General features: G+C 43.9%; 2 protein-coding genes across 2 annotated transcripts in view; one reads left to right on the top strand and one right to left on the bottom strand.

Annotated features, from left to right (window-relative positions):
* The window catches only part of LOC106135895 (orexin/Hypocretin receptor type 1), a 73,843-nt gene that overhangs the window by 4,765 nt on the left and 43,428 nt on the right, over positions 1–25,650 (top strand). The gene's annotated exons all lie outside the window — the stretch shown is intronic.
* LOC132903342 (ice-structuring glycoprotein-like) lies at positions 16,645–19,377 on the bottom strand. The gene is made up of 2 exons (XM_060951393.1): positions 18,169–19,377; positions 16,645–18,132 (listed from the first exon to the last, which is right to left on the bottom strand). Exons 1-2 carry the CDS (start codon positions 19,375–19,377, stop codon positions 16,645–16,647), a joined length of 2,697 nt encoding a protein of 898 aa, XP_060807376.1.

A 25,650-nucleotide genomic window follows, 5' to 3' on the forward strand; every position in this document is an offset into this window, starting at 1 on the left:
ATTATTAGATCAGATTATAATCTGATCATTGATTTAAAGAAATCTTTACCATTTCTTAGAAATTTTGCGATTACACACATACATACATATGTAAAAAAAAAAGATCGCAATTTTGATAAGTCTATAACTTAGTCTTAGCTAACTTAGTAAAGTTAGCCTAGTATACTAAATTAAACCAGGTTTTGTTTTTGTCCTAATTCGACAAGATGGAAAATTATTTTGTCATTGACACGTCGATCCAACTCGTGACTAGAAACTTCTAGACTTCTCAAAGATGATAAGTTGTCGTATTAAACTGAAATCAACATTAGGTATGGGCCATACCGTTTGGCACAAAGCAAGTGTGATGTAAGTATTTATGCAAAATTATTGTAAAACATTGTATCGTCCAACTCAACCTGTGTAATTTGTCTGTATATAATTAATTTGCCGTGTGGTTCCCGGCACTAATAGAAAAAAGAATAGGACCACTCCATCCCTTTCCTATGGACGTCGTAAAAGCCGACTAAGGGATAGGCTTAAAAACTTACGATTCTTCTTTTAGGCGATGGGCTAGCAACCTGTCACTATTTGAATCTCAATTATATCGTTAAGCCAAACAGCTGAACGTGGCCTATCAGTCTTTATAAGGCCGTTGGCTCCGTCTACCCCGCAAGGGATGTAGACGTGATTATATGTATGTATGTATATTCAACATAATCCACTCTTAAGTGTCGGGAACCACACGGGCCGAAATTCATCGTAGCTATTCGTTTATAACCATCATTTATCAACTGAGAAGGATGTTTGGGCCGACAATAATCCAATATTGCTGTGACCAAGTTTTGTCTGCAAAGTTTGCACAATCGATTCTGATGGCTTAGCTTATAGCGTGTATTGACTAATGATGACATTGTTGTTCGTTTAGGAGATAGATATAATAATGGAGATAAATATTGTATTGGTGCCAATATAAAAAAGAACAGGACCGATGGAGTGGTCCTATGCTTTCCCATGGATGTCGTAAAAGATGACTAAGGGACAGGCTTACAAACTTGGGACTCTTTTTTAGGCGATGGGCTAGCAACCTGTCACTATTTGAATCTCAATTCTATCATTATGCCAATTAGCTGAACGTGGCCATTCAGTCTTTTCAAGACTGTTGGCTCTGTCTACCCCGCAAGGGATATAGACGTGACCATATGTATGTATGTATATACATATAATACCCTTCTTTTCTTGAGTATCGGTGGTCGGAGGTCGGCATGGTGCCCGGTTAATTGCGTGATACACAAAGGCACAGGTTCAAATCCTATCTCGGCCAACCAATGACTACTTTCAAAGTTGTGTACGTTAGTTTTAACACTAACCGATACTCGGTGAGGAAACCTGCACATTCAGGCAACTAGATGTGTAGGTAACCATGGATCCAATACGGGTTAGGTTCACCTGTAAAGGTTGCGGAGGGAGGTCAGATTGGAGTCGTTTCGTGTAAAAACCTGACTAACTTAATCCACGCTCCAAGGTCAAAGGCATACTCCGGACTCCTCTCTAGAGTGGTGTGGATGCAACCGGGACTAAAGCCAGGAGGAAGAAAATTGCGAAAAAGTGTTTATTCTCTTTTTCCAATATGCGGGGACTTTCTCTGACTATATATAAATATATAGTCAAATGTATAAATTTCTCTTTCTTTGTGTATAACAAAGAGAAATTTATACATTTTTTACACATACATATACACACATATAGTCACGTCTATATCCCTCACGGGGTAGACTGAGCCAACAGTCTTGAAGCAACTGATCACGTTCAACTTTTTTGGATTGATTGAATTGAGATTCAAATAGTTAAGTTGCTAACCCATAGCTTAAAAGAAGAATCCCAAGTTTATAAGCCTATCCCTTAGTCATATTTTACGACGTCCATGAAAAAGATTGAAAAGACAAAAGTCCTATTCTTTTTTTTATTAGTGCCGGGAACCACACGGCACATATTTTTTATTGATTAATTCAGGGCAATGCCCAGTAAATTTGATATAGTGACTATTGAACTGTGAATATGTACAATAAGCAAACAGATAAGCTTAATTTTCCTATTATAGATAAGTGGCAGCGAAATATTAATAAAAATATTGTTTAGCTTTCGGCTGATAATGATTTTATCTTAAGTCTGCTTTTGTTATTCGCCGGCTCTAGTCGATTTGCACGTACATTTCTTTTGGTTATCATCGATAGAGACAGAAATCAATTTTCAAAGAAAATGTCTTTCCCATGGATATCGTAAAAGGCGACTAAGGGATAGGCTTATAAACTTGGGATTCTCATTTTGGGCGATGGGCTAGCAACCTATTTGAATCTCTACCATTAAGCCAATTATGTATGTATATATGTTTGTTCGTATGTAAGTATGTATGTACTCCTATCTTATAACTATTTATTATTTCTTGTAAATTTCTGTGCAATAAAGATATAACAAACAAATAAACAAGAGTCTAGAGAAGGTCATAAAGTATCTACTTTTCATCCCGATATAAACTTTCGTGGAATTTGTGAAAATGCTGTATATTTTATAGGTGGCACTAGATTCGCTAAATTAATATAAAATTCATCTTTCCTCTCATGGGTCTACTGGAAGAGATTTCTTTTGAAATAAGTAGCACCTTTGTACTAGAATTATTGTAATAAATGCTCCTGTATATAATTTTGTGTACATAAATAAATAAATAAAAAAAAAATAAAAAATAATATACAGATAACAAATGTCCATCAACTTATAATATTTCTTTCCCCGAAATTTAATTTCCAATAGCAAAAAGAAATGTCATTAATCTACAGCTTTGTTTTCCTGTTTGCATTTTGTTTTGATACTCTTAATCGAATTTTCCACAAATTAAATATTCGAAATTATTTCCATAAATTATTTTCAAATTCCTGCTGATGTCTAATTTATTCTCAAAAAAAATTTAATCCGAGACCTGGAACGCTCATAGATATAGTTAACGATAGATACTGCAAGCGTTTTCCGGACTAAAGGTATCGGCATTCATCGGCAATTTTTCAATACGAATTAGGTTCCTTTACAAAAGTTGTGGAGATCAGACGGGAGACCCTTATGTAAAAACAACTTACTTACATAATGTAAACCATAATCGTGGTCAAATTGTGCACCCCAGGCACCTCTCTAAATACAATCAGAACTAACGCCAGGACGAAGAAGATTGTGAACTTTCCCGCGACTTCCTCCGTATTAAATCACTATAATTTTAAACTTATTCATTCAGTCCATTGCAAAGTCAGTTCAGTAGTTTTAGATTTAAAGAGAAAAAGTAACAAACTCACACGCTACCGCACATTCTTAAAAACTTTCGCATTTTAAAGAGTAGAATTCACTGAACGTTGTGAACCTAAATGGCGTCTCCATTTTATCTCTTATGTATCTCGTATGTATGTATGTTATGGGGTACTAATTGAACAATAAGATAGGTTATAATAAGTCATTTTCAAATGATCTGATTGAAAATCGAACCTGATCCCTGCAATGTGGAAGAACATACACCACTACGCTGAAGTCTATAATTTTATGTAAGTACATATCTATTTTAATCTATGTCAATGATAGCACTCAATCTTGCCGTACAAAATTGAACATTTTGTCAAGGAATTCGTATTATGCGCACAATTTACTTTGATTACGCGAAATAGTATGGAGCTTTGATGAGGGATAATATTAATTAACGTTAATATTTTTGCCGTGTGGTTCCCGGCACCAATACAAAAAATAATAGGACCACTCCATCTCTTTCCCATGGATGTCGTAAAAGGCGACTAAGGGATAGGCTTACAATCTTGGGATTCTTTTTTTGACGATGGGCTGGCAACCTGTCACTATTTGAATCTCAATTCTATCATTAAGCCAAATAGCTGAACGTGGCCATTCAGTCTTTTCAAGACGGTTGACTCTGTCTACCCCGCAAGGGATATAGACGTGACCATATGTATGTATGTATATATATATATATATATTATTCCGTTCGGAATCAATCCGATACGATTAAAGTGTCTAAAATAAGAGTAATTGAGGAAAAATAAGTTTTCATGACCGCCCTTGAGTTATTAATTGCTTCTCCCCATCAATCTTTTCAATCATTCATCATGTTCCTGCAAATAAGCGTGTTTTTTTCATGTCAATCTTAAGCCTCTTACTAAACCGAGTTGGGAATTAAACGTTTGAGTACCTTAAAAACAAGTACATAAATACATGAAATCCGTACGCCTACGTCTCTTTCTTGGACAGCGCAGACAGAGACTTAATGTAATAGCCACGATACCTGCATACTTATTTCGCTTATACATACATACATATGGTCACGTCTATATCCCTTGTGGGGTAGACAGAGCCAACAGTCTTAAAAAGACTAATAGGCCAAGTTTAGCTATTTGGCTTAATGATAGAATTGAGATTCAAATAGTGACAACTCAATTCTATCATCAAGCCAAACAGCTGAGCGCGGCAATCAGTCTTTTACAGACTGCTGGATCTGTCTACCCCGCAAGGAATATAGACGTGATTATATAAATAAATATAAATATATACGGGACAAATTACACTGATTGAGTTAGCCTCGAAGTAAGTTCGAAACTTGTGTTACGAGATACTAACTCAACGATACTATATTTTATAATAAATACTTATATAAATAAACATCCAAGACCCAGGCCAATCAGAAAAAGTTCTTTTCTCATCATGCCCTGGCCAGGATTCGAACCCGGGACCTCCGGTCTCACAGACAAGCGTAGCTGCCGCTGCGCCACAGAGGCCGTCAAATGTATATGTACATATGTATGTATCAGCTGTAAGATGTCCACTGCTAAGCATAGGATCATGCATGTTACGCCTCGCATAGCTAAGCCCTATAAATGAAACCCCAAAAATCTTAGCCTTTATATGTTGTATCCACGGTATCAAACTACATTTGTTCGTATCGTAAAAATATAACACCCCGCTGTTTGCGTGAGTGGTCTCTAATAGTGTTTCTACGCGACATATTTTTATGATTGTAATAATTTTTTTATACACACAAAACATACTAACTTTAACGCCTGGCTTTTATTATCTTGGTAATACCATACACACAGATGCATACATTCATATGTCTCTTTCTCCCGTTCACATACATTCATACATAAAATCACGCCTTTTTCCGGGAGGGGTAGACAAAGACTACATTTTTCCATTTGCCACGATCTCTGCATACTTCCTTCGCTTCATCCACATTCATAACTGTCTTCATGCAAGCTCGGCGGTTTCGGGTACTCTTGACCTGACCTTTTACCAGGACGTCCTTAATTTGATCACATTCTGACTAATGGTCGAAAGACACACCCTGGTTCCTGCACCCACATTGGGTAAGTCAAGTTTTTACAAGAAGCGACTTCCATCTAACCTGATTTGTATTAAATCATGGTTTTTTTTTAATTCTTTTAAATAAGAAAGATGGTTTTGTCACACACTGACTATGTTGCCCCCGTAAGGTTATCCAACAAAAAAAACATGAAACATTCAGGTAATTACATTCAGAGAATTATGTTACAAAACAATTTGTCCGTTTAGTAAATGGTTTCCTCGCTGTAAGAGCATCGGTTGGCACTTAAACTAATGTACTATTTAATGTATTTAGTCTTATTATTAGAGAGATAGAAATCAAAGAAAAACACATTATCCTTGCCGGATTATAACAATAAAATCGTCAAGGGTTAGGTATACAAACTACAGAATGATTTATAATATTTAATACAAAATCTTGTTTTGTGTGGGTCGAGACCGATAGCAACCCTGCATTAGCCTATGTCAAAACTCAGGCTTTTTGTAGCAAAAGCTCTCTGAATAAGACATTTACGGGTTGGGAGCTTAATATAAATTATATCAGCATCATAGTAAGCTCACAACTTTGCCCTCGTAAAACGAACATACATACATACATACAGGTCACGTCCATATCCCTTGCGGGGTAGACAGAGCCAACAGTCTTGAAAAGACTGAATGGCCAATTCAGCTGTTTGGCTTAATGATAGAATTGAGATTCAAATAATGACAGGTTGCTAACCCATCGTCTTAAAAAGAATCTCTAGTTTGTAAGCCCATCCCTTAGGCGCTTTTTACGACATCCATGGGAATGAGACGGAGTGGTCCTATTCTTTTTTGTATTGGTGCCGGGAACCACATGGCACGGTGGTACCCAGGGGCCGCCTAACAAATTCCGCTCTTCACTTTACAAATTTTCTTCTCAGCAACAGCAGCATACTTTTAATTAAGTACATATTCAACGCACAACGAGTTTCTTAAAGATACCATTAATTCCATGATTCAGTTTAACTTGTACCAAACTTTCAGTCTCGAAAGTATACTTTTGCGCATAAATTACGCTCCAATTAAAAAGCGAGTCTCATTAAAGAGTTCAGGTGACTCGGGTGTCTGTTTTGTTAGTGATAACCTGCTTATAACTTTTTTGAAATTAAGTTAAAAAAAGTCGAATTAATTTATTAATTTTTAGTATCAGTGACGCGTGGTTCCCGGCGCTTTGAAATAGGTATAAAGCATGATCGCTTCCCGCGTCTGTCCCTATGTATGTATTCTTAGATCTTTATAACTACACAGCGGATTTCGATACAGTACTTTTTCCAGGGCGTTTCGCTAGTAACATTCCTATTTTTTTTTTAAGTATATACAGGACAAATTACACAGATTGAGTTAGCCTCGAAGTAAGTTCGAGACTTATGTTACGAGATACTAACTCAACGGTACTATATGTTTTTTATAATAAATATTTATATAGATAAACATCCAAGATCCAGGCCAATCAGAAATAGTTCTTTTCTCATCATGCCCTGGCCGGGATTCGAACCCGGGATCTCCGGTGTCACAGACAAGCGAACTACTTTCAAAATAAATAACTTTTATTTAAACTAATAGAGGCCGCCCGCGACTGCGTCCGCGTAGAACCCTTATCGTTACATAACAATCTATCCCGCGGGAAATCCGGGATAAAAAGTAGCCTATATGTTATTCTGGGTCTTCAGCTACCCACATACCAAATTTCATCGTAATCGGTTCAGTAGTTTTTGCGTGAAAGAGTAACAAACATCCATACTGACATCCTGACATTCTCACAAACTTTCGCATTTATATAAGTAGGAAGTAGGATAATGAATACATACATAAAACACGCCCCTTTCGAATGGGTAGGCAGAGACCATAGCTTTTTGCTTGCCATTCCATTCCCTCATACTATCTTTATACATAGTCATTTCTCATATAATTAATAACTGTGAGAAGTATTTTAAAATCACATTTGTAGACGTCCAATACTCAATTCCATCATTAAACCATACAGCTGAACGTGGCTGACACTCTTTTCAAGACTGTTGGCTCTGTGTACCCCGTTGGGACTAAAGACGTGATGCCATATACATATATATGTAGATGTCCAAGGTCAGAACGGAAAGTGTTAATCATTATGACATGACCGAGAAACGAACCTAGACTCAAAGACGAAGTTACCACTGAGCATTAGGGGCCGATAAAAATAAAATGATTTCTAAGGACCCTCATCTGTAATACGCGCAAGGTATGTCGGTATCCATCAGCTCATATTAAATTCCTCATCGAAAATCATTTACGTCTTGGCGGTATTTAGAAAAATGTTTAATGTATGTGTTGTTTACTGGATATTTTGGGGGTCATTAGCTTCCTGTGCCGTGTGGTTCCCGGCACCAATACAAAAAGAATAGGACCACTCCATCTCGTTCCCATGGATGTCGTAAAAGGCGACTAAGGGATAGGCTTATAAACTTGGGATTCTTCTTTTAGGCGATGGGCTAGCAACCCGTCACTATTTGAATCTCAATTCTATCATTAAGCCAAACAGCTGAACGTGGTCTATCAGTATTTTCAAGACTGTTGGCTCTGTCTACCCCGTAAGGGATAAAGACGTGATCATATGTATGTATGCATTAGCTTCCTACTGGACACTGTTAACGTGGTCCAAAGGTTAAGATATACAGATTTAAAAGTGCAGTGCGCTAGTTCAATTCTAGTTCCAGCCATGTACCAACCAATGATACCAACTAGTGCTTATATCATGAAGAGAGAAAATATCGTTTATATTTGAGGAAAACTGAACATTCAGGCAATTGGATGTTTAACTAATACATACATACATACATAAAATCACGCCTCTTTCCCGGAGGGGTAGGCAGAGACTACCTCTTTCCACTTGCCTCGATCTCTGCATACTTCCTTCCCTTCATCCACATTCATAACTCTCTTCATGCAAGCTCGGCGGTTTCGGGTACTTTTGACCTGACCCTTTACCAGAACGTCCTTAATTTGATCAAGATACGTTCGTCTAGGTCTTCCCACTCCGACCTTTCCCTCCACACTCTCCTTGTATAACTAATATGTGTTAGTTTCCCTTACAAAGGTTCCGGAGGTCAGTCACCGAGTAACCTGAGTAAAAACCTGACTTTTTCTTCCTCCTGGCTTTAGTCCCGGTTGCATCCTCACCACTCTGTATAAGAGCCCTTGTCTATGCCTTTGACCATGGATCCTGGATTGGGTGAGTCAGGTTTTTACACGAAGCGACTCCCGTCTGTCTTCCACAACCTTTGCAGGGGAACCTAACCCGTATTGGATCGATAATGGTTACACATACCATTTTCTGAATGAGTAGGTTTCCTCACGATGTTTTCACTCACCGTTATCGGTTAGTATTAAAACTAATGTACATAACTGCGAAAACAGCCATTGTTACTTGGCATGGGATTAGAACCTGTGCCTGTCTGCACATCACGCATTATAAACCTTACCAATTCGACCACCGACCGCTCTCACTTTTCATAAAATTTAAAAGCGCTTTTAAAACAGATCTTCTGGATTAAATTTTGATTGATCTTTTTGAAAATGGGCAGCTACCGGAGTAAAAACGTGGACAAAGTAACAAAGAGTGGATTAACTTAATCTTGGGTATTAAGGTTATGTATTATTATGGATTAAGTATTTACACGACTAGAATCTACCGCGGCTCTGTCCGCGTAAAACGGAAACTCCTGGTTTTTTTTCCTATCCTTTCGTATCTTGATCAAATTAAGGACGTCCTGGCAAAGGGTCAGGTCAAGAGTATCTACCTGAATTTCGGCAAGAATTTTCGGAAAAAACCCCTTAGCGTGTCTAATCATGGATCTTGCACGCCAAATTTCAGATCAGTACGTCTATATTCCAATTTATCAATCAATAATATAGTTAGGTTAATTTATTTTTGTTTTATTTTATGCACTTTGGTTTTAATTAAATAAAAACTTTTTAATTTTACTGTTTACTGTATTTTTTTCATATATTCAGGTGTAAAAAATATAATAATGGATATTTTTTCTCTTCTCGTGGAGATTGTTAAAGTCGACAAAGGGAACGGCTAACGAAATTGTGATTCTTCTTTTAGGCCTTAGGCTAACGACCGGTCACTATTTGTATCTCAATTCCATAATTAAACCATACAACTGAATGTGGCATTTTAGTATTTTTGAGACTATTAGCTCTGTCTACCCCGAAAAAGATAAAAACGTGATGTGTGATACTGACTAAATGGGAATCCACTTTGACGTCACGTAATATGACGTTAAGGCAACCTTTATTTAGACGGCTATTTATTAAATGAAGATTTAATTGGTTAGGTTGATATTTATAGTACTTACATAAATCGACCTTATATACCTACACACATACATATAGTCACGTTTATATCCCTTACGGGGTAGACAGAGCCATCAGTATTGAAGACACTAATAGGCAATTTTCAGCTTTTTGGCTTGATGATATAATCGAAATTCAAATGATGACAGGTTGCTAGCCCATCGCCTAAAAGAAGAATCCCAAGTTTATATGCCTATACCTTAATCTCCTGTTACGACGTCTATGGAAAAGAGAATGAGTGGCCCTATTCTTTTTTTTTGTTGGTGCCGGAAACCACACGACTTAATATAACTTGAAAACTATTTAGCGCAGTTGTGGCATTCTCGGCTCCGAACCATAAGGTCCCGGGTTCGATCCCTTGATACCTAATTTTCGATCCCTTGATTGACTTTTACAATCAAGAAACCTTTTATTTCGATCCCAAACCAGCATCGAAGTCATTAGCACTATATAAATCAATATTCCTTAGTCGCTTTTTAAGACGACTACGGAGTGTCGGTGGTCGAATGATATAAGGTTAACCCGTGAAGAGGAAACAAACAAACAAACTGACTTTAGCATTTATAATTTAATTTTCGATTTTATTTGCAACAAAATCCATGGTTAACCCTACCCTAAAATAACAATGTACATACAGACGTCGCGTAAGTTAGCACAACTAACCTATTGTGTAACATTAAATCTAGATCAGTGGTTCTCAAAAAGTTTTATTGAAAAATATACATACATATATAATATTCACGTTTATATCCCTCGCGGGGTAGGCAGAGTCGCCAGTCTCGAAAAGATTGAAAGGCTATACGCAGCTGTATGGCTTAATGGTGGAATTCAAGTTTAGTACGAGTCTCAAGTTTAGTACGAGTAGCTATCCCTTAATCGCCTGTTACGCCATCCATGGATAAGATGTGGAGTGTACCTTTTCTTAAATGCCGTGAACCACATGGCACTCACGACAGCTTATTTTCATCAAATTCTCAATTTTTTATATTTAGCCATATAGCTGAACGTGGCTTTTAATGCTTTTAAGACTGTTGGCTCTGCCTACCCCACAAGAGATAAATACGTGATTATATCCATGTACATATGTATCTGTCAAAAGTGGGTCGTGCTATGTTTAAAGAACAGAAATCGATATATTAATTTACTCCAATCAATTATGTCTATTAAAAAAGTTTGATCGATTCTAAATAATTATATATCACGGTAAAAAACACTGAGAATATCAATCTTTCGAGAGTGGGTCGCGCCAAGTTTGAGAGCCAGTGTTCCGAGTCTATTAATTTACTCCAATCAATTATGTCCCGACTTGTCCCTGACAGCGAATTAAGGGTGAACTCTCACTTAGCGTCGTATTGCGATTGGCACAGTTTGGGAATCCTTGAATTTGAGTTTTAGTAATATTTTTCACTTAGTCTAGATTTTTTAAATTTACCTAAAAGAGGACACCGGCGGTCTAGAAATTTAAAGTTAGGCTTTATAAGGTAAGTTTCTTCAGAAAATTAAACTAACTTTGCAATATTTCAAGAAGATAGGTTCAGTAGATCCTAACGCGTGAAGAGGTAACAGATTGATTGACAAATCAACGCATAGTTCAAATCGCGGGGATTAGAGATTTAAAAAAATTATTATGTGGTCTATCCCCTGTAGCATAAAACGCGCGACGCCGTTTTCACCGCGCGATAAAAACTATCGCTGTCCCGTTTCACTTCATAATAAAAAGTGAAACAGAGATAGTTTTTGACGCGACAAAAAACGAAGTAGGGCCGGGAATGCACTAAAAGAGGGTTTTCTGAATTTGCGAGCCGTGTGGTTCCTGTCATCAATATAAAAAATTACAGAATCACTCCATCTCTTTTACCACCCAACAAACATTTAGGCGACGATTAGAGCTTATTATGTTACTTAGTGGGCTACAAAGGCATTACAGTAGCAACACTTATGACTATTGGCGATAAAGTGGCGTACCAAGTAACGTATATCACTTCTACTTATAATACAGAGTTACAAGCGCGACAATTAGGCGAGCTTAAAGGTTATGGATGTATTATGGCAAATCTTAACACTGTTGTACATGCACAGCATTTTGTGTTATAGCTTTAAGTGAATCTTAGAACTCTAAGATCTAAATAAGAATAAGAATTAGCTACTACCTCCAAAAGTGCTATGCAGGTGATAATAAACTCTTTACAAGAACCTAAAGTTGCACAATAGCGTTAATAAGCGCTACCAGCCTTACAATAGTGTTTATTTAATCTTATATAGAACCAAATGCTTGAAGTTATACAAAACTCTCTTGCATTACCTTAAGTCAAATAGGAGTATAATTTTTCGCTATAACAGATCCTATAGCGTCTATTGTTACTTTTTTGTGACTAAAGGTAAAGTAATAGCGCTTAAGGTCACTACTGTATTTCTTATATTGACTACTTGTTTTTGACAATGGCGTCGCAACCAAAATAAACAAAAATTGTTGTAAATACGTGGAAAAGTTTTCAGTAAATAGACAACATACATCGGGCGCTCGAATTATTTGCCAATAAATATGTAACATATTCACAGTGTACTTCCCTTCGCAGCAAAAATATGCTTCCTTTCTCACCATACAATATCACTTTTTTTTGTTTAATAAAAAAATCATTAGTCGTAAACTTATAGCCATTGAAAATAAAATTATTTATTATTAGATCACAAAATTAGTTTAATTATCTTGAATAGCGTTCAGACCGTTACAAAACACCTATTTACCTCCCTTTTAGCGCTTGAAAATATAATTAACGCCTTTGTATCTCTACTGTACCGCTTAAGGAGTCCGTTGATGCTTATTTACCCCTCTTGTATCGCTAAGAGATCCTGTTACCGCTATAATAACTTTCTTATAGCACTAATTGTACCTCTTAGCCAATTACCATAACTCTTGTATACCGTCATTATACAACCTTAAGTAATATAAAAATTGTGCCCAATTCGGGGGTAAAGTAGGGTTAGAGCGCGCTCTAACACTAATTTGTTACACCCATAAACCACTTTAGAATCTAGTTAGCGCTTTTATAGACTTATTATAAATCTTACTTTAGCGCCTAATTGTTACTTGGGCATGGATGTCGTAAAAGACGACTAAGGGATAGGCTTATAAACTTAGGATTCTTCTTTTAGGCGATCGGCTAGCAACCTGTCACTATTTGAATCTCAATTCTATCATTAAGCCTAACAGCTGAACGTGCCTTGTCGGTTTTTCAAGACTGCTGCAAGAATTATATAAAAAAAATAATGAATGTTTTTCGAATTTCCCGCGAGAACGTGAATAACATGATTTTTAGTTTCACGCGGGCGGAGCCACGTGTGTACATAAGTATAAGACAAATTGATTATCCGTTACATATACCGAAATCAAGACTCAGCGGCTTACTAACCTAATTACAGTTAAACCTACTTAAGACTTCATCAATGCTTAGCTATCTAAACCTCCTACATGATATGCAAATCTATATTCAACGATGCGACTTCGACCGTGTGGAATAGTTATTTTGGGCATCATTGAAGCCCTCAAGGATGAATAATTTTCGCAACGCAAAAGAATTTTTCAATTCAAACTAGTAGTTCCTGAGATTAGTGCGTTCAAACAAACAAATAAACTCTTCAGCTTTATAATATTAGTATAGACGAGCTGTGCCCGCGACTTCATCCGCGTGGAATACCTAGTTATTTTGGGCATCATGGGCATGGGCATGAAGCCCTCAAGGATGCATAATTTTCCCCGTTTTTTTATTTCACATTTTCCATTATTTATTCGCTCTTTAAAAGTTGAAGCGTGATGTTATATAGCCTAAAGCACTCCTCGATAAATGGTCTATTCAACACAAAAAGAATCTTTCAATTCGAACCAGTAGTTCCTGAGATTAGCGCGTTCAAACAAACAAACAAATAAACTCTTCAGCTTTATAATATTAGTATAGATATATATGTATGTGTAGGTCTCGATATTTAAATAAGACAAGTCAATCTTTCCCATAATTTTTGTTTAAGGCGTCAAGAGCGTTTGTGGTCGAATTCCATTCCATCCTGTCATCCTGCATTTCCGCCGTCAGGCGGAAATGTGGGGTGCTGTTCAGGGCTTGTGGCCCTCTTCAGCGACTTTCATCGCTGCCTGCAGCGGCAGGCAGGTCACTGAGCGTGGCCGTGGCGGCCACTAATTTGGTCTTCCCGCGGGGTCAACAGGCGCTGCGGGTGCGGCGCCTGCAGTGGTGCTCGCTGTGATGACGGCTTCTCTGGGTGATGGCCAGTGTCTTCGGTCCGGCGGGCGAGCGTGCAGTGGCGCGATGCCCACGAGATGCGGGTGCGCCGACCTGTCCGCCCTGCCGAACATGTCACTGGCCAGACGCGAGATGAATGCGTCCAGGCCCTCCCATTTAAGGTCCCGCTGGATCGTCGCGTTCCTCACGTACCGTGGGGCCCCGACGATGTCGCGGAGACTTTGGTTTTCTTGAGCACGGAGGCGACGCCTGTAGGTCTCCGCGACATAGGCGTACCACGCCGGGGCTGCGTACGTGAGGCGGGATCTGATGTACGTTTTGTAGATCCCGAGCTTCGTCTTCAGCGGGAGGCTGGAGGAGAGCACTGGACGGAGTCTTCCTTTGGCCGTCTTCACTGCTTGCACCACTGAGTCGACGTGGGTCTTCAGGCGAAGACCACGGTCGATCTTGACCCCGAGGTACGTGACGTGTGGCTGCCACGCCACGTCCTTCCCGAAGAGCGTCAGGGGCGGCGGTGGGGCGGCGTTCCCGGAGATCAGAGCCTGCGTTTTCGCCACGTTCACCGACAGTCTCCACTTGTGGAGCCAATCTGGCAGGGCGTCTAGCGCTTTTTGGACTTTCTTGGCGGCGTGCTTCGCGCTCATGGATACCGCGAAGTACGCCGCGTCGTCGGCGTAGAGGGCCAGCTTGGCTCCATCTGCGACCGGAATGTCGTCGGTGTACGCGGCGTAGCAGGCCGGGCTCAGGCAGCTACCCTGAGGAACGCCAGCCCGGACGGGTTTCTCCGAAGATACGGCGTCTTCGACCGCCACCCTGATCTTCCGCTCGTTCAGGAAGGAGGCCACAATCCTGATGATTCTTTTCGGTAGTTGGCTCTTCGACAGTTTGTACAGCAGCCCCTCGTGCCATACTCTGTCGAAGGCCTTTTCGTTGTCTAGGAGCACAACAGCCACGGTCTCCTTACGGTTGGCGGCGACTGAGATTTCGCCGAGAAGTCTGGCGATCTGGAGCGTCGTAGAATGTTCAGGCCGGAACCCGAACTGCTCGGCGCGCGGTGGAATGTGCGGCAGCATGAGGCCGAGCAGCAGTTTCTCAAACACCTTCGAGAGGGCGCTGAGGAGCGTGATGGGCCGGTAGCTTTCAGGCATGCGGAGGTCCTTCCCTGGCTTGGGCAAGAGGATCACCCTTCCGGTTTTCCATATGTCCGGGTAGTGGCCCGAGCGCAGAATGCCGTTGAAGAGGCGCGTCACCGCCGTGATGAATCCCGGCGGTAGGTGGCGAAGCGCCTCATTCGTGACGTTGTCTGCGCCCGGGGCTTTCCTGGGCTTCAGCTTCAGGATGATCCTCTTGACCTGGCCGGGGGTGAAGAACACCGCGTCTTCATGCTCCGGCACTGGCTCCGCAAGGTACTCCCGAAGGTGCTCGACGACGCTGTCGTGGTGGGCCTGGTCCACGACCGGGTTCGGCGTGAACTGACGCTCCAGATGTTCGGCGAAGATCTCAGCCCTGTCTTCGGCCTTAAATCGTGGGAGGCCATCGGCTGCCAGCAGCGGCCGGACGGGTTGTGGCACACCCGACAACTGCCGGCAGAGGCGGTGAACGGAGGGGATATCACCGCCCACCGATATGAGGTGGTTCTCCCACGATCTGGCTGCGTGCTCCTGTAGTTTGTCCTTTACGGTCTCCACCAGCTTGTTGAGTTCGGCTTTGAGTGTTGGGCAGCGAGTACTCATCCACAGCCTCCGCATTCTTCGCTTCCGCTCCAGTAGCGCGGTGATGTGCGCCGGGAGCGGCTCGGGTTTGGCGGTGGCCGGAACGGGCATCCGTGCGGCATCGAGAGCGTGCTGGATGCTGTGGGTGATAGCACTCGCCGCAAGCTCGACCTCTTCACTGGTGGAGACCCTCTTGAAGGCGACACTGGCCTTGTTGCCTTCAATTTCCTCTCCGTAGTAGTCCCAGTTGATTTTGGACGTTCTCCTCGGCAGCGAGACCCTCGCCGGAAGGTCCCGGAGGATGAGAAGAACCGGCCGGTGATCTGATGGCAAGTCCGGGTAGACGTGCAGTGTTGGCAGCGCTGTCAGCCCTCTGTGGGCCACGATGTCGATGATGTCGGAGCCTCCCCTGGTGTCGGTGTGAGTGGGTTCGTCCGGCCCCAACAGCTCGAAGTCGTGGTCCACAGCGGCCTGGTGAAGGCGTCTTCCGCATCGGTTGATCTTCGTGGAGTTCCAGGCTGTGTGCTTGGCGTTGAAGTCGCCAGCCACAAGCGTTGGCGTGGTGGTGTTCAAGAGGGACCACAGCTCGTTGGTTTTGAGTGTGATCCCTGGCGGAATATAGGTCGCAAACAGCCGCAGCTCGCGGCCGGCGACGCTGACGAGCACACCAAGGGCGTACATCGTCTGGAACTCCACGTGTGGGATGGGCTGGTGGATAACGTTGCGCTTCACCAACACTGCAAGTCCCCGGTAGGCTTGTCCATTGACCGGGCTCTTCTCATCCTTTCGGTAAGTGATGAAGTTCGGGATGCCAAATTTTTGGTCATCCCGCAGGTGGGTCTCGCTGACGAGGAGGACGTCTATGCGCTGCTCCCGGAGGAAGTTGGCCAGCAGCAATTTTTTCCCCTGGAGCGATCCCGCGTTCCAATACACTATCCTCAGAGACGTACCATCCATAATTAGAGGTTAGGGGTGGGTACGCCTCTGAGGGGGGCCGCGGGGACGAGGGCGGCCAGTAGTGCCTGCATCTGTTGCACCGACTGCACCAGCGCGTAAAAGTGCTCTGGTGGGATCGGTGCAGCCGGGGCAGGCGCGGGAGTGGGTTGCGGCGCCGGGGGAGTCGGCACGGCCGCTTCTTCTTCCGCCACGGGGGCAGAGCTCACGGCGGCGGCATTCTTCTTCTTCTTCTTCTTCCTTTTCTTTTTCGGGAGCTCTGCTCCCCTGACGGTCGGTGGGTTGGCGGGGGCCATCAAAGAACCCTCCGCTGCCTCGGTTGTGGTGTTACGGGGCGTGGGGGCGGTACCGCTGCGAGCGACTGGGCCAGCCCGTCTGTTCCTTGCTTCGCGCCGCAGCACCGGGCAGGACGAGTGGTTGGCCGGGTGCGGTCCTCCGCAGTTCGCACAGGTGGCGGGCTGGTCCAAGGGCCGCTCGCATTCCGTGGCCTTGTGGGGCCCGCCGCAGCGTACGCAGACGATTGATCGGTGGCAATTGACCGACGAATGCCGGAACAATTGACACCGGTGGCACTGGGCGGGTCCCTGTTTGCCCCTCCACGCCTCGATCTTCAATGTTGGCCAGTGGAGAAGTTCCTTCACGGTGTACACCTCCTGGCAATTTGGAGTCCGTGCCAGGAGGGTGAAGAAAACGCATCCAGGGCGATCTCCCCTGCCCCGGATGGCTTTGATGGCCTCCACCTCATAGCCCTTCTTTTCCAGATCTTCTTTTAATGCGGCCTCCTCGGTGTCTGGCGGCAGCCCGCGGATGGCCACCTTCAACGGTCGGTCTGATGGCAACGAGTATGAGTGCCATTGCACGTCCAGCGTGTTCATGTAGCGCTGGACAACTCGATACTCGTTGCCGTCCCTCGGCGTGAAGTGGACGCCTCTTCCGCGCGCGACGGCGGCCGGCGAGCGTCCCAGAAGGCGGCTTATTTCCTTAAAGTGGGCCACCCAATTGGGTAGGTGGTCCACACAGATACGAGGATAGCGCGGCTCCCGGGGCGCTTGTGCCGGCGGCGGGGCGGCTGAGGCGGCGGCGGTGGCGGTGAAGGCGGCTGCGGTGGCTGCAGCCGTGGTGGAGGCCGCAGCTGTGGCTGAAGTGGAGGCGGCGGGTGCCGAGGTGGTGGGCGGGGCGCGGGGCGCTGCTCCCCGTTGTGCCCCTTTCCTTTGAGGCAGCGGGGCTCCGGTGCCGGCCGCTACCCGGGCAAATGATACCGCGGGAGCGGCCAGCGAGGGCGGCGCGCGTTGGGCGGATGCGTGGGCGGGGGCCTGGGCGGGCGCCTGGGCGGGCGCCTGGGCGAGCGCCTGGGCGGGCGGGCGAGCGGCTGCTTGAGCGGGCGCCTGGGCGGACGGGCGAGCGGCCGCTTGGGCGGGCGCCTGGTTGGGCGGGCGGGCGGCTGGTTGGGCGGCCGCTTGGATGGGCGGGCGGGCAGCTGGTTGGGCGGGCGCCTGGTTGGGCGGGCGGGCGGCCGGTTGGGCGGGCGCCTGGTTGGGCGGGCGGGCGGCTGGTTGGGCGGGCGCCTGGTTAGGCGGGCGGGCGTCTGCTTGGGCGGGCGGGCGGGCGGCTGCGTGGGCGGCCGCCTGTGTGGGCGCCTGGGCGGGCGCCTGGGCGGACGCGTGGGCGGGCGCGCGATTTGAGTCCGCCCCCGCTTGGGCGCGGCGCGGGTCCCGGGACTGCCATCTCGGGATCGCCGATCTCCCGGCCGGCGGAGGCTTCATCTTCGCTTCGGCGGCGGCGGCGGCGGCGGCGGCCTCCGAGCCGCGCTCCGACGCCATCGTAGCCGCGCGCTGCAGGGGGCGGCGGCTTGCTTCCGTCACCGTCAGGTCCGCCATAGACCCCGACGACGACGGCTCCTGTGTGGAGGAGCGGGACTCCTCCTCCCCCATGTTGATGGCGCGCGGCTTCTTCTTTTGGCCTTCTTCATCAGGGCTGGCCGGCCTCTTCAGGAGGGAGGTAATTACCCTCCCCCTCGGCGTTCCCATATCGACGGGGGGCAGTGCAATCACCCCCCGCCTCGCTGAGTCCAGCGCCGTCAGGTCGGCGACCGACGGGGCGACCCCCCGCACCTCATTCTCTTTGAGGCGCAGGTATACGGCCATCCATTGGGCCAGCCCCGGCGACAGCCAGTTCCCCTTCACTAGCCGGACGAGAATCTCCGCGTCCCTCTTCATCCATCCCTTTGGGGACAGGGACGCGAGGGGCGCGGGTGTGGATGCGGCGGCGAGGGCGGCGGTAGCGGCGAAGGCGGTCCTGACTGCCGCGGAGGCGGCGGTGGCCGGGGTGACGGCGCTGGCGGCGGCGGTGGTGGCGGCAGCGGCAGCGGCGGCGGAAGAAGTGGCGGCGGCGGCGGCGGCGGCGGCGGCAACGGTGTCGGCCGCGGTGGCGGCAACGGTGGTGGTGGCGGCGGTGACGGTGGTGGTGACGGCGGCGGTGACGGCGGCAGTTACATTAGATGCTGCTGCGGTCGTCGTCGTCGCCGTGTTGGTGTTCGAAACTGCGGCGGCGGGGGCCGCGGCGGCGGCATCGGCGGCGGTGAGCGCCGCGGCGACAGCAGCGGCGGAGACGGCGGCGGCGGGCGCGTGAAAAACGCCCGTCGGCGTAGCATACGCCGCTGGTGGCGTATGCGCTAGGGCGATGTCGGGGGAGGGGTGCGGGGGACCCGCACCTACCCCTTCCCGGGGGGGGGGCTCCATTTCGGAGCCCGGACGACGCGCGGGAGTGGAGTCGCTCCCGTGCAGCCGAAGGAACAACGGGGCCGACTACCCAACCCCTTTTCGCCGGTGAGACCCGCTGGTGGGAGGCCGGCTACTAGGGGGGTGCGAGCAAATCAGTCCCGCAGTCCTGGCAGTAGTTTTCGCCGGGAGCTATCCCCTCCTACGCAATAAGAATTGCGGGGTGTTGGGGGGCGCGTGATGATCCGTTCCCCCAAACGATGCGAAAACTTGTGAGCGGCTCGTACACGTTCTTCACTGTGGAGCGACTGGCGAATCCTGGTCGAATTGGTAAGATGTTTGGTTAAAATGCGTAATGCAGAAAGGCAACAGGTTCGAATCCCACCTCGGCCATGTACCAATGACTATTTTCAAAGTTATGTACATTAGTTTGAATACTAATCGATGCTCTAACGGTGAGGGAAAACATCGTGAGGAAACCTGCACATTCAGGCAACTGGATGTGTAGGTAACCATGGATCCAATACGAGTTGGGTGTACCTGCAAAGGTTCGTCGTTCGTCTGACATCAGATGCGAGTCGCTTCGTATAAAAACCTGACTCACCCAATCTAGGATCCATGGTCAAAGGCTTACCCGGGCTCCTCTCCAGAGACGTGAGGATGCAACCGGGACTAAAGCCGGGAGGAAGAAGTTGTAAAAGGTAACTAAGGATTTATTTTACATACATACATACATATAATCACGTCTATATCCCTTGCGGGGTAGACAGAGCCAACAGTCTTGAAAAGACTGAATGGCCACGTTCAGCTATTTGGCTTAACGATAGAATTGAGATTCAACTAGTGACAGGTTGCTAGCCCATCGCCTAAAACAGAATCACAAGTATGTAAGCCTATCCCTTAGTCGCCTTTTACGACATCCATGGGGAAGAGATGGAGTGGTCCCATTCTTTTTTGTATTGGTGCCGGGAACCACACGGCACTAAAAGGCACGGTAAAAGGTAACTAAGGATTTATTTCATTTCAAGCTATTTATACTCCCATCATAATTGCCCTGGGCATCATAATAATAGAGGCCCAGGGTGCGGCCGGCTCCTCATACTTTATATGATGTGAAATTATTTGTGTCCAAATAAGGTCGGCCTTACAAAATTTTGCTCAATTTGCTCTGATGATGTTTTTGTATCATAACCGACTTAAAAAAAAGGAAGTTCCTCTTTGGCCTCGTCCTCTGTGGCGCAGCGGTAATCTAGTCACGCCTATATCACTTTACATGCCATGATCTAATACATACATATAATCACGTCTATATCCCTTGCGGGGTAAACAGAGCCTACTGACTAGAAAAGACCGTCACAGGCCACGCTCGCTCAGCTGTTTGGCTTAATGATAGAATTGAGATTCAAATAGTGACAGGTTGCTAGCACATCGCCTAAAAGAGGAATCCCAAGTTTATAAGCCTATCACTCAGTCGCCTGTAACAACATCCATGGGAAATGAAATGGATTGGTCATATTCTTTTTTATATTGGTGCCGGGAACCACACGGCGATGCTGTTATCTCAGCATATTGTTATTTGATTAAATCGAGACACAAAATACTTTCGCAAAAAAACAAATATGTAATAATAATAAAGGCCTTTCACACTCATTCATGTCACAAATATTATAATTAAAAAAAAATAAATAAAAAAACTAGCAAATAAACGTGAAGCACAAACGGACGCCCGCGCAGTCCCATCCATTACAGCGGCTAAACCGAATTGGTATAACACAAACAAAAACATACTGATTTACAATCCGTGTAAACTACTATAAATATAGCGGTCAATACTAACGCAGCGGTCGGATACCTTGAGAAATCATTTATGATAGTACTGTTTTTTTTTGTAAGTGCCGTGTGGTTCCCGGCGTCAATACAAAAAAGAATAGGACCACTCGCATGTCTTTTTCATGGATGTCGTAAAAGACGACTAAGGGATAGGCTTATAAAATTGCGATCCTTTTTTTGGGCGATGGATTTGGATCTCAATTTTCGGGACTGTTGGCTTTGTCTACCCCGTAAGGGATATAGACGTGACTATAAGTATGTAAAGGCGTCCAAGCTCTGGAGAAGTTCGCTACTCACGTCTTTTGTCGGGGTGCCGTGTGGTTCGCGGATATCGTGAAAAGAGACTACGGAGATGGGCTGATGAACTTGGGATTATTCAATTTATAAGCTACAATTTGGACACAATTAAAGTTACGAGTGGAAGCTAGTATTGCGTAATTTTGTTTATACCCAATCAGAATAAAGTTCTCTAATATTTCGTCCCATACATATATATTCACGTATATATCCCTTGCGGGGTAGACAGAGCCAACAGTCTTGAAAAGACTGATAAGCCACGTTCAGCTGTTTGGCTTAATAATAGAATTGAGATTCAAATAGTGACAAGTTGCTAGCCCATTGCCTAAAAGAAGAATCCCAAGTTTATAAGCCTATCCCTCAGTCGCCTTTTAAAACATCCATGGGAAAGAGATGGAGTGATTCTTTTTTATATTGGTACCGGGAACCACACGGCACCCTTTTTTGTTTTAGACGTGATTATATGGATGAATGAATGAATAAAACATAAAGAATTTATTTTGGCATAATGTCCCATCCCGCGCTTAACGCATAAAAGATTGCGGAAGTATTTTTAAAACTATTAAACGAAAATAATAAATTGTCTTACCAAAAAAGAAAGAAATTTGTGTTAAAGTAACATTGAATTTGCATTTGCCGTGTGGTTCCCGGCACAAATAGAAAAAAGAATAGGATCACTCCAACTCTTTCCCACGGATGTCGTAAAAGGCGACTAAGGGGTAGGCTTATAAACTTGGGATCTCTTAGGCGATGGGCTAGCAACCTGTCACTATTTGAATCTCAATTATATCTTAAAGCCAAACAGCTGAACGTGGCCTATCAGTCTTAACAAGACTGTTGGCTCTGTCTACCCCGCAGGGGATATAGACGTGATTATATGTATGTAGTAACATTGAATGAATAAAGATTTGTCTTTTAACGCGTGAAAACGGTAATTTGTCTGTAAATATTTCTAGTAGTAGACAATTAGTCACTGCCCCGCAGACTTGGAACAAATTGTGAGATGTCAACGCTTACCTACATTAAGATGGGACAAATGAATCGATTTGTCCGTTCGTTTATACAAATGAATTTCGTTTAGGTATATTTAATGATATGCCGTGTGGTTCCCGTCACCAATACAAAAAAGAATAGGACCACTCCATCTCTTTCCCATGGATGTCGTAAAAGGCGACTAAGGGGTAGGCTTAAAAACTTGGGTTTCTTATTTTAGGCGATGGGCTAGCAACCTGTCACTATTTGAACACCAATTCTATCATTAAGCCAAATAGCTGAACGTGGCCATTCAGTCTTTTCAAGACTGTTGGCTCTGTCTACCCCGCAAGGGATATAGACGTGATTATATGTATGTATGTATATTTAATGATGATATATAATAAGTAACGGTTACTGTTTGCCCTGAAAAGGGAAGTTTATCAAGCATGGAGCGTGGAGTAAATATAAGGGCCAAGTGTTCTTATCAAAGCCCATACAATTCTGATTCGTATATATTTTTTTATCAATTAAGCCAATTATTTTAATTTCAACACCAGTTTTATCAAGTTTTTTTTATCTGTTTATTACTTTTTCATATAAAAAATATATATATATCGACAGTGTCTTATTGAAATCTGGTTCTATTTAGGTGCGATGTTAAAAATAGAATGTTACATTACCGCAAAGCTTTTTGTTCTGAATTTATTTCGAGAGGTAATAGTAATAACGTAAGTCTAAACGTTGCTTCGGAAAACATAAATATATCTGAAGAGTTTTTTTACGTTTATCTCCAAGCTTTCAAACAATCGACATAGTTTAAAAAATTGTTTATTATTGTTATGAAAAATGGATTTTAATCATATCAGACTTTAAAGGTCGTTAGATTTTGTGTGATATAAAACTTAGTGCCGTGTGGTTCCCGGCACCAATAGAAAAAAGAATAGGACTACTCTATCTCTTCCCCACGGATGTCGTAAAAGGTGACGTAGGGATTTGTATATAAATTTGCGATTCTTCTTTTAGGCGATGCGCTAGCAACCTGTCACTATTTAAATCTCAATTCTTTCAAAAAGCTGAACAGCAGAACGTGGCCTTTCAGTCTTTTCAAGTCTGTTGGCTCTGTCTATCCCGCAAGGGACGTGGACGTGATGTTATGAACAAAATATCGAATCTCTTGAAAAAGGGAGGTGTTAGGAGTATCCGTAATCGTCGAATATGCATGAAAAATGTAATGAGTGTGGAGGAAGCGGGAGAGGTCTGTAAGGATCGTAACGAGTGGAAATCCATAGTCTCTGCCTACCCCAATGGGAAACAGGCGTGATGGTATGTATGTATAAATAAATAAATAAATATATACCTACGGGACAAATTACACAGATTGAGTTATCCTCGAAGTAAGTACGAGACTTGTGTTACGAGATACTAACTCAACGATACTATATTTTATAATAAATACTAATATAGATAAACATTCAAGACCCAGGCCAATCAGAGAAAGTTCGTTTCTCATCATGCCCTGGCCGGGATTCGAACCCGGGACCTCCGGTGACACAGACAAGCGTACTACCGCTGCGCCAGAGAGGCCGTTTTATGTATGTACGTACATGTATGTTCACACAAATACCAATTAAATATACCGCAATCAAAAGAAATATCGGTATTTCTAACGTAAACCACGCAACCAAGAACCCCTAATCCATTTGATGTGGGTACAGGCGAGATTTTAATTAGTATGTTTTACGAGGAAATATACATATGTACATATGTATATACTTACATTTTGATAACTGTGTTTCAAAATTCGATAACATTTTTTAAAAAGAGAACTGCCTTCAATTGATATCCTCCTTTTATGAAGTCCTTAAGTGTAACAAACACTTTCGTTACATACTTTCCATCCATACCACACCGAAATCGGTTCACCGAAACGCGAGATGATTGCGGACTGACATATATACATAAATGCGTACATACATTACATAAGTACATACGTACAGGTCAATTGAAAACCATCTTTTTTTGAAGGCGGTTAAAAATTAAACCAGAAAAAAGTCTGTGAGAAAGGACGACTAAGGGTAGGCTTCTAAACATGGGATTTTTCTTTTAGGCGACGCGCTTGCAACCTGTCACTTTATATGAATCTCAATTCTATCAGTAAGTTGGCTCTGTATACTCCGCAAGGGATATAAATGTGATTATACGTATGTATATATTACAGTGCCGTGTGGTTCCCGGCACCAATACAAAAAAGAATAGGACCACTCCATCTCTTTCCCTTGGATGTCGTAAAAGGCGACTAAGGGTTAGGCTTACAAACTTGGGATTCTTTTTTTCAGGCGATGGGCTAGCAACCTGTCCCTATTTGAATCTCAATTCTATCATTAAGCCAAATAGCTGAGCGTGGCCATTCAGTCTATTCAAGGCTGTTGGCTCTGTCTACCCCGCAAGGGATAGAGACGTGACCACATGTAAATGTATGTATGTATGTATATATTACAGCTACGTAACACACGCTCCATTGCATAATATTTATTTATCGAACACTCCACTTTTACGGTTATCATATTGCATAGAAGTGTTTATGTATGATAAATTCACACTGAACTTCAATACGTGCGCCTAATATAGGAAAATCCTTTAATTAGGAGACTAAGTATAGAAGCTTATTTGGAAGCCTTTATGTTAATACGTTTATGATATTATATTTGTATACATACATACATATGGTCACGTCTTTATCCCTTGTGGGGTAGACAGAGCCAACAGTCTTGAAAAGGCTGAATGGCCACGTTCAGCTTAATAATAGAATTGAGATTCAAATAGTGAAAGGTTGCTAACCTATCGCCTAAAGAAAAGAATCCCAAGTTTGTAAGCCTGTCCCTTAATCGCCTTTTACGACATCCATGGAAAAGAGATGGAGTGGTTCTATTCTTTTTTGTATTGATGCCGGGAACCACACGGCACATACATAGGGTACATCCCGCTAAAAGCTACAGTTCCCGTGGCATTTGCGAAAAACCTCTGTTTTAAAAACTCGAGGTCGAAGTCGCGGGTAAAGCCTAATTTTATATAATCAATGGCTTGGTTGATGATTAAACGTAATGTGATACAATGATGATACCGTAAAGGGTTAATATAATTGCATGTGTAACACGAACTTCAATATGTGGGCTATGAATTATGATACGTAAG

The sequence above is a fragment of the Amyelois transitella genome, chromosome 24 (assembly GCF_032362555.1).
Source record: "Amyelois transitella isolate CPQ chromosome 24, ilAmyTran1.1, whole genome shotgun sequence".
Lineage (NCBI taxonomy): Eukaryota > Metazoa > Arthropoda > Insecta > Lepidoptera > Pyralidae > Amyelois > Amyelois transitella.

Bases quoted from the DNA above. Each gene is read 5' to 3' on its own strand.
- LOC132903342 (XM_060951393.1), bottom strand. From the start codon at position 19,377: ATGGAGCCCCCCCCCCGGGAAGGGGTAGGTGCGGGTCCCCCGCACCCC. The intron at 18,133-18,168 runs GCGCCCGCCCAA...CCGCCCAACCAG, and splicing joins CCGCCCGCCCGCCCAACCAG to GCGCCCGCCCAACCAGCTGC.